Below are 8,974 nucleotides of genomic sequence, written 5' to 3' on the forward strand. Positions count from 1 at the left end.
TAATATTTTTAGATATGGTTATAATTAATATAATAAGTATTTTATATTTTAATTAGTTTATATATTCTCTTCAAATGCGACCTTAGACTTTTGTCATGGATTTATAAAATCACCTCATAAGAGTGGCCCAGTAAAAAGAATTGACATTAGAGACTAAAATGTCACAGATTCGATTCTCACTTCAAACACTTTAAATAAAAGCGGAGGGTCATAGTTGTGGGTGTGATGCTACTTCTCCATAATTCAAAAAAAAAAAACAAATATCATTATTAATTCATTACAATAAAAATTTAAAAAAAGAAATTTGAAATGTTAAATTTTTCTAAGATATTTTATTCATAGCCCAAATTAAAGAAATGAGAAAAAAAAAATGATGTTGATTTAAGAATATTATTATTTTTTAAGCTCAAATTCAAAACAATTGATTCACAGACTAAACAAAATAAAAAAGAGCAAAATAAAAACATATACAAAATCAAGAAAAAGCCATGCGAAAAAGAGAGATAATATTTTCAAGTGAAGACTGAAGACCTACATCGTAATTAAGTAGGATCGTAAAACCAAAAGGTTCAATATCATCTAAGCCGTATAGACCTTTATCTTAAATAATCTCATATAATTTGTTAAAATCAAATGATTCATCATAAAATAATAGGAGAGACATGATCATTTCTTGTCCAAGAGATTGTTCTAAAAGATTATGACAATAATCCTTTTATATATGTTTTTGAATCATAAACACAATTTCTTGTCAAAACAAAATTAAACAAACTAATAATAGGTTTGAAAAACACAAACTTCAGTCAAATATTGAAGAGGAACTTTAAAAAGTTACAAGGAATGTTGGTTGAGTTCTTTGTAATGAAATAAGATTGCATTGCATCATGTTTTTTAAATCCCTTGAAACTCATTCAATGATAAATTATATGTGAGTATTTAAGGACTTTTTCTTTGCCACAAATATGTCCCAGTTTTTACCTATTCTCATGATGGCTTCATATAATAAAGACATTATCTCTGTGACATAACTACTACTAAACATTTAATATTCATGCAAACATAGGCCTTTCATTTTGGTTTAGCTTGGAATAAGTTGAAAAGAACATTGGAGGAAAGGCCAATAAATATAAACAAAAAATGTCATCTTACAACTAATTATGTAACGTATTAAACGATTTTACCTACTTTTGCATATGTTATTGCAATAATTCTTAGAAGTATTGCATCTTTGAAGATGTGATTTGCAAAGTACTTTTATTTAGTTTTGATTCTCAACATTTTAACACCCAAATATATGTTTTCCTAATTTGCAACGGATTAGAATTAGTAAACCAGATTAATTTGATAAATCAATGTTAGCTTGATTTAATAAACAATGAGATTAATTTGATAAATCATCGTTAGCTTGATTTACAAGAGATCACATAATTAGATATTCATTGAAGAAGACAAACAAATTAATCGCACACACATAATTAGTTTGATAAATCAACGTTAACTTGATTAATTTGATAAATCAACAAGTAAATTCATAATCGTGTTGGGTCCATGTTTATGTCTTGTCAATTTGTACTTGTGTTCGTATCGTGTTCAACTCACGATCCGATTGAGTTATTATTGTGTTGTTTCAATATCGTGTGTAATGGTCCTACACATTGCCCAAGTCTAGTATAGAAGAAGAGATGCTTATTTTTTTAGTTAATCATTTTGGCCCTAAGGACATTTTGATTTTTTATTCAATCTCTTGTCTCTAGGGTATATAATTTTGACCTAGACTTCGATTTATTGTCAAATTTACCCAAATCAACTAAACAAAGTTGGCCAACTTTCACTATTTTAAACTTTACATGGCCCCTACCCTATTTATCTTTATCAATTTAAATCCCAAACTTCTTTCACGAATTAATTTGATATAAATATAAAATTATATTTTATAAGATTCGGCCCTTTTCTTTTAATCAATATCTCACTTTGTGATATTTTGCCCAAGATAAATACCAAAATGTTAAATTTTGCATGAAAACTACTATGAACATACAAAAATCAATCCAAAGCAATCGGCGTTAAATAAATCACAATCGTGAAGAGGTTTAATACATCCACAAAGATATAGCACACCACACCAAACCATGAACATATGCTCTCGAGACACATTCTCTGAAAACAATTTGTTCTTTGACAACCCGTCAATAAAATAAAAAATCACACCTTTCTCTATAATTACCTTATTTATGTCACAAAATCAATACTATGCAATATCATCATGTTTGTTGTTTATATAGTGGCAAAAATAACAATGGGGCTTCTCACTTTGTGCGTTGCATCTGCCCACGACAAAGAAGCAGAGACAATGGAGCTCAGGTTAACTATTCCCTCAACAGTAACAGTGAATGACTGAGTTTGTCCGACACTGGTGAAAGAAAGTGTGCTGGGCACCACTTGTACTTTTAGTGTCGATGGAGCAAGAACCGTGGCAGTGTAAGTAGATGAGGCCAATCCAACATTGGTAACTCTCCTATTGAAGGCGACTCTAAAAGTAAGCGAAGGAAAGACACCGACAGATAATGAAGGTATGTTCAAATTCCAAGCAGTATCATTCCCAAAACTGATGCAGGTGCTGCTGTCACCCGTAACAGCTTGCAATTGCCTGTCGGTGTAGCCTTGCCCACACAAGAACTGCACATAGTCAGTTTGATTGGCATCATACACAAGACCAGGATCAATGGCCCCTACAGGGTTTATGTGACCTGCTCCATAACCAAATTCCGCTAGTGGGGTGGTCTTTGGACTCATCTCAAAGGCTGCAAGAGAATTGTTTGGAATTGAAGAAGAGTATTCAATTAAGTTTTTCTAAAAATGAATATATATATACCTGTAGTCATAAGAGCAGATCTTATAGCAGATGGAGACCACGATGGATTGAAGGTTTTGACATAAGCAGCTGCACCAGTAGCATGTGGGCAAGCCATTGATGTGCCCGATATGATATTAAATGGAACTCTTCTGTTATCTGCTTCTATTCCTGTAGGAGAATTTGCAAGTGTCCATGCTGCCAAGATATCAACACCAGGGGCAGACAAATCGGGCTACATAAAGAGGTGAAACTTTGATATAATTTATTGTATGGTAGAAGCATTTCTAATGTCAAACTTCAACTATAATCCTCATTTTTCCCTTTTTATTGATTTAGTTGAGGTTTAATAAAATCATTCTTACAAAGATGCGGCTCCATCTTTAACAATACAGTAAAAGTAAAGGTTATAGACAAAGAGGAAAACATATACAACCTTGAGGATGTGTGATGTTACAGGATTTGGTCCCCTAGATGAGAAGGATGCAATATATGGCGCAAATCCATCAACAGCTTCATTACTCTTCAATATTTTCGCCGTTGCATTGCTGTTTCGTACAAAACAAAATCAAAATCAAATTGCAAAATTTTAGAATTATTCTATAGTAGTAAGAATAGTTAGAGAATATGTTTCATATATACCTTGTGCTAATATAGGACAAAATTATAGTTCCATCGTTAACGCTAACAAAAGTTGCAGGGAGTGCAAACACGTCAGCTGCATCTTTGGGTCCATCTCCTCGTACAACCATACCAGCTGCTCCAGCCAAAAGAGCTGCTTCCCCTAAATTATATTCGTCGCATAAAACAATCTTACCTTTTACCAATGTAGCATCTAGTGAGTTCTCTCGGCAAAGGCTGCAGTGCATGAGAGTAATAAGAATACCTTCTGATAAAATAATCACTATAAAATTCTTTTTTCAGAAGGCTAGTATAATTTGCATACAATTTTAGATAAATTCATAGTTGTAATATACCTGGATACAATACTAGGAACATTCCCTGTTCTATTTGGCACATTACCACCATACACTATATTGGAGAAACCATTAGGATCAAATGAGTTCACTGTAACTCCCTGCATTAGATAGACAGAATGAATAATCAAATCGATGAAAGCATAGTATCCATGCTTTGCTGAAACGAGAAGAAATGATAGTGAAAGGCTTCACCTGAAAAGTGGCAGCATTACCCAACGTCAAATTGGTAAAGAACTTACGATCAATCGTGCTTGCTGCGACTGAAAGTGCCCATGGAGAAACATTAGAAACAGTTCCAGCTGTCGGACCTGAGTTTCCGGCAGCCATTGATGTCAAAATTCCTTTTCTCATGGCGTGAAAACTCCCAATAGCTATTGGATCGCTGAAATAGGCTTCAGGAGTTGGGCTTCCGAGAGAAATTGATATTAAGTCGACCCCATCATTGATAGCATCATCGAATGCTGCGAGGATGTCGGCGTCCCAGCAACCGTCGGACCAACAGACTTTATATACAGCGATCCGCGAAGACGGGACTCCTCCTCGAGCTGTACCGGCGGCGAGACCAGAAAAGCTTGCCGAAGTAACAAGGTCGCCGGCGACCGTTGAAGCTGTATGAGTTCCATGACCCTCGGAGTCTCTTGGCGATTGGATGTCATTTTGGCCGAAGAAATTATCGATTTTGTAGTACCTTGCTCCGATAATTTTGCTGCATTCAAAGAGTTCTAGCTATTAGCTATTAGGGTTTGTCTTTTTATCATTGGGCTTGTTTCATTAGGATTATTTTTTAGTTGTGTAGCTTTTCAAATATGGAATCTTAAAATATTTAGTATTTAAATTTTATAAATTTATAAATAATTTTAATTTTATCATTCTAATTTTAGGTTTAAAAAACAAATATATATTTAAATTTAAAAAAATAAAATTATTATATATTTAAATAAATTAAGTATAATTTTTTCATATTGTTATTTACCTATTATTATTATTTTAATTAATTTTATATTTAAATATATAAATTTTAAATATTAAATAAATATAAATTACTTAATTATATATATATATAATAATAATAATATAACTATTATTTTTTTCATATTAAACTCTTACAATTTTAAGAGATTTTACGAGTTAAAACTAGTCAATAATTTTACGCAAATTTTTAATTTTAACGTCTTGTTTGTTTTAAATAATCAAAATATAGATATTTATTTATTCAAACATAATGTACTCAAAATATGAGAATTTAATTACAATAAATAATTAATCAGTTATAAACTTATTAAATTTAGAATTTACATATTGTAAGAGTTTAATTAAAAGTTATTAGTTATATATTATTGGTTAGATGTAATTAATTATTTATATATAATTAAAATTTTAAATATAAAAATATTAATTAAATAACACTTATAAAAATTATATTTATAAAGTTAATTATATTAATTTATTTATTTGAATAAATAATAACTTTTTTTAATTTATAAATATAAATTTGTTTTTTAACGTAAATAATATAAAATTGTAAAATCAAATTATTTATAAACCCATACAATCTTAAAATTATAAAATCAAATTATTTATAAACTTATAAAATCGTAAAATTTTATTATCGTAAATTTAAAAATCGTAAAAGTTTACTTATTTAAGAGTTTACTTAAAATCAGACTTGTCAACTTTCTCTAAAATAATAAAATCGAAAATTTTTAAGAGTTAACTTGAAACTTTAACAGTCTTATCAAACAATACTTACTTATTGCAAGTAAAATTTGTTAATCCCGTACACGAGCCCTTCCATTTAGTTGGTGGGGGCCCAAACCCGGTATCCTTAAAGCTATCGGATTCCGGCCATATTCCGGTATCGATTACTCCAACAATAGTGTTGCTCTCCACTGTTGTTGCTCGTTTAACTGTCTGTGGAAATCCCATAAAATCCCATGATCTTGTCGTGTATAGTTGATTGATTTTATTTGGAAACACTGACACAACTTCTTGTATCGCTGATAATTATATAAGCTCAATTAAATTGATGCATAAAAACATGTTTATGATATTATTAGTGAGTTGATAGAATCTTTGATACGAATTGATGAACTTACACGAAATTTGTTGAACTTCATCGCTCGTTAACATAGCGACAAATCCATTAAAACTATTTTTGTAACTGTAAATAATTGACGCCGAAGATGAGCTGCTCAACAGAAAAAAAAAAATCCCAAATAAATTTGACAGTTTATATTACACTATAAACAAACTAAATATTCTTCAATAGAAAATTATTAGTAATTTCACCTTCCAAGAACTTTTTGTAGGAAGGTCGAATGCATTAAAGATGGAGGGATCCCCGGTATTAGTTTCAAATCTCCCATATATATTATATATTCCTGTAAAAATATAATATAATGATAGTGTAAATTTTTCAATAATCAAAAATAAATTATTTCCAACATGTGCAATTTAGGCCTACATCTTACAATCAAGGCAAAGAAGTACCCTTGTTTCACTTTTATTTCTTCTTTTCTAAACAAATGCTTGAATTTAAAAGTTATATACATGGATTTAATTAAAATGGAACAAAATTATTCAAAATTAATGAAATAAGATCAATAAATAATCACAAAACTAAGGCGGTGTTTGTTAATCGATTTAGATTTGGGAATTCTAATTAAGAAAAAAAAAACTAAAAAGCAAAGAGTAGAATGTGTGCCTGTCGATCTTGTCCATGAGTGCGGATAGGAAGAATGACGAGGAAAATACATAATTGAAGAACAATTAGAACAATTGGATTTCTTCTTGTTTGCATCTTGAAAGATGATTTTGCCTTAGTTTAGTTTGGAATGAGGTATTTATAGAACTATCACTCAATATTTTATTTATAATGAAGAAATATTCTTAACATTATAAGACTTAGAATTGTTTGACATTTTAAAATCAATTTGCTTGCATATATGGTATTTGTTTTATGCAATTTATGGTTAGATGCATTTGATATATACATGGAATAAACATAGATATCAGTTAAAAATTGAAACTAAAATGGATAAAATTGTTATTTGAGAATGGGTCAAAATAAGTGTGTTTTACTTGTAATTTTTTTTTTTTTGATTATTATATGTAAATTTTTATTTCTACCTAGGGACAAATTTAAGAATCCTAGTTGGGTGGTTTAAAAAAATTGGAATGGACTTATAAAAGTAACGAGAAAATTATAGATAAAAGTAAGGTGGATAAAAGTAAGTTTTATCTTTAAAAAAATTAGATAAAACAATTAGTATATTAAATTAAAAAATTAGGGATAATTTCAAATTTATAAAAAAAAAATTAAGATATATAGAGAATGTGCAATTTATGGTCATATTTATATTTATTGAAGAACAGAAATGTAATTTATATTTGAAATAGAAAAATTTATAAATACAGTTCGTTTTATTAATAATTAAACGAAAATCCGCACAATTCATAAACTTGCATGATTTTTTTTTTTTTTTTTTATAGAAAGAGATATTCTTATAATAAAAAATTAATAATTAAGAGTTTTAAATTTTATAATAAAATATGTAATACTTTATAAATTCATAACAAATAATTTAAATTAAGTAAAAATTATAGATGAAACACTGATTTACACAAATAGTTCTCTATATAGGAAACCATATTATTTAATAAAATAATATATCATATTTTAAATTTAGGCATCATACTATATTTTTAATAATATATAATTATCTTTAGAACTATTACAAATGAATAATTTTAATCTAGGATTTTCAACAATTAATAAAATTATAACCAAAAATATTAATAATATGATTAAAAAAAACATATATATTAATATTTCATAGATTAATAATTGTTAAATATTATAGCCTACAATTAAGTTCAAATAATAAAATAAGTAATATTTTTAATAGTATAACAAAAATAATTAATTAATATAATAATTATGCAACCAATCTAGTTAAAATAAAATAAAAAATTGACGCATACTCTTTTAAAAATTATGTATGTGCAATTTAAATATTTTCTGTAATACCAATCAATTTATGGTTATTAAAAAAATAATAATAAAATCACATATATTTTAACAAAAATAAATAATACTATATTTACACTTTTAGATATGTTTGTTAAATTTACATCCAACCTAAAAATACACATTTGTACAATTAATCTTGTATTTTTTTCACATATTTACAAAGTTGTCAATTTTTTACCCTTTTTTATATATTTTATTTTATTTTATTTTCATTTCATTTTCATTTTATTTTTTCCAAATTTTTTATTTATTTAAAATAGACTTTTAACTTAATCTTCCATTTTTAAATTAAATTGACCCAGAATAATGTTTTAAATTGATCTCGTCCACAATTTATTTATTTTTATCAATTTTGATTTAAGGTCTTTTTCGATCGAGTTTTTAAAATAATTTAGAAGGAGAAAATAATAATAATTGTTGATGATTTTGAGGAGGTAATGTTTATTTTTGGTAAACGACTTAAAATATATTGATATATATAAATAAAATAAAAAATAATAATTTAAAATAAAGAGTATTTTAATATTTTGGTTAAGTGATATGATTGTTAATAAGTGATTAATTAAAATTAATTTTTATTTTATAATTTTTTTATACGAAACATATAGTAAGTATTATGAATCTAAGTGTTTAACAAAGTGGTGTATCTATCTACACATAAATAATTAAATGAATAATATATATATATATATATATATATATATATATATATATATATATATATATATATATATATATATATAGTTATTGAATTTTTTTCATAAAAAGCGTATTAAAATTATATTTTTTTTTATAATTTTTCTTATAAAAAAATTATTTATTTATTTATTTTTAATATAAAAATTAGTATAATCCCAAAAATCTTTCACATTCAAAACATTTATTTTCATATTTGCACAAAGATGAGATTAGGTTGGTAGCTGGATTGACCTTTTAAAAAAAAATTTAAACCATAGATTTATTTATTTTTGTTCAAATTTAGACAAAAAAAAAAAATATACATTATTACTTATTTAATTTTTCTATTAAAATTAAGATTTATAACTTAGACAAATATAATTAATACTTGACCTTGACTTAGAAAATATATAATTATTAGGATCAATATTT

The 8,974-nt window shown here is 26.9% G+C and overlaps 1 protein-coding gene across 1 annotated transcript; it reads right to left on the reverse strand.

Annotated features, from left to right (window-relative positions):
* Positions 1–2,050: 2,050 nt before the first annotated feature.
* LOC124936468 (cucumisin-like) lies at positions 2,051–6,155 on the reverse strand. The gene is made up of 9 exons (XM_047476970.1): positions 6,121–6,155; positions 5,928–6,019; positions 5,582–5,828; positions 4,024–4,537; positions 3,829–3,929; positions 3,494–3,709; positions 3,288–3,399; positions 2,873–3,086; positions 2,051–2,801 (listed from the first exon to the last, which is right to left on the reverse strand). Exons 1-9 carry the CDS (start codon positions 6,153–6,155, stop codon positions 2,275–2,277), a joined length of 2,058 nt encoding a protein of 685 aa, XP_047332926.1. The 3' UTR covers positions 2,051–2,274.
* Between the last annotated feature and the right edge of the window lie 2,819 nt (positions 6,156–8,974).

This window comes from Impatiens glandulifera, chromosome 4 (genome assembly GCF_907164915.1).
Source record: "Impatiens glandulifera chromosome 4, dImpGla2.1, whole genome shotgun sequence".
In the NCBI taxonomy this organism is placed as follows: domain Eukaryota; kingdom Viridiplantae; phylum Streptophyta; class Magnoliopsida; order Ericales; family Balsaminaceae; genus Impatiens; species Impatiens glandulifera.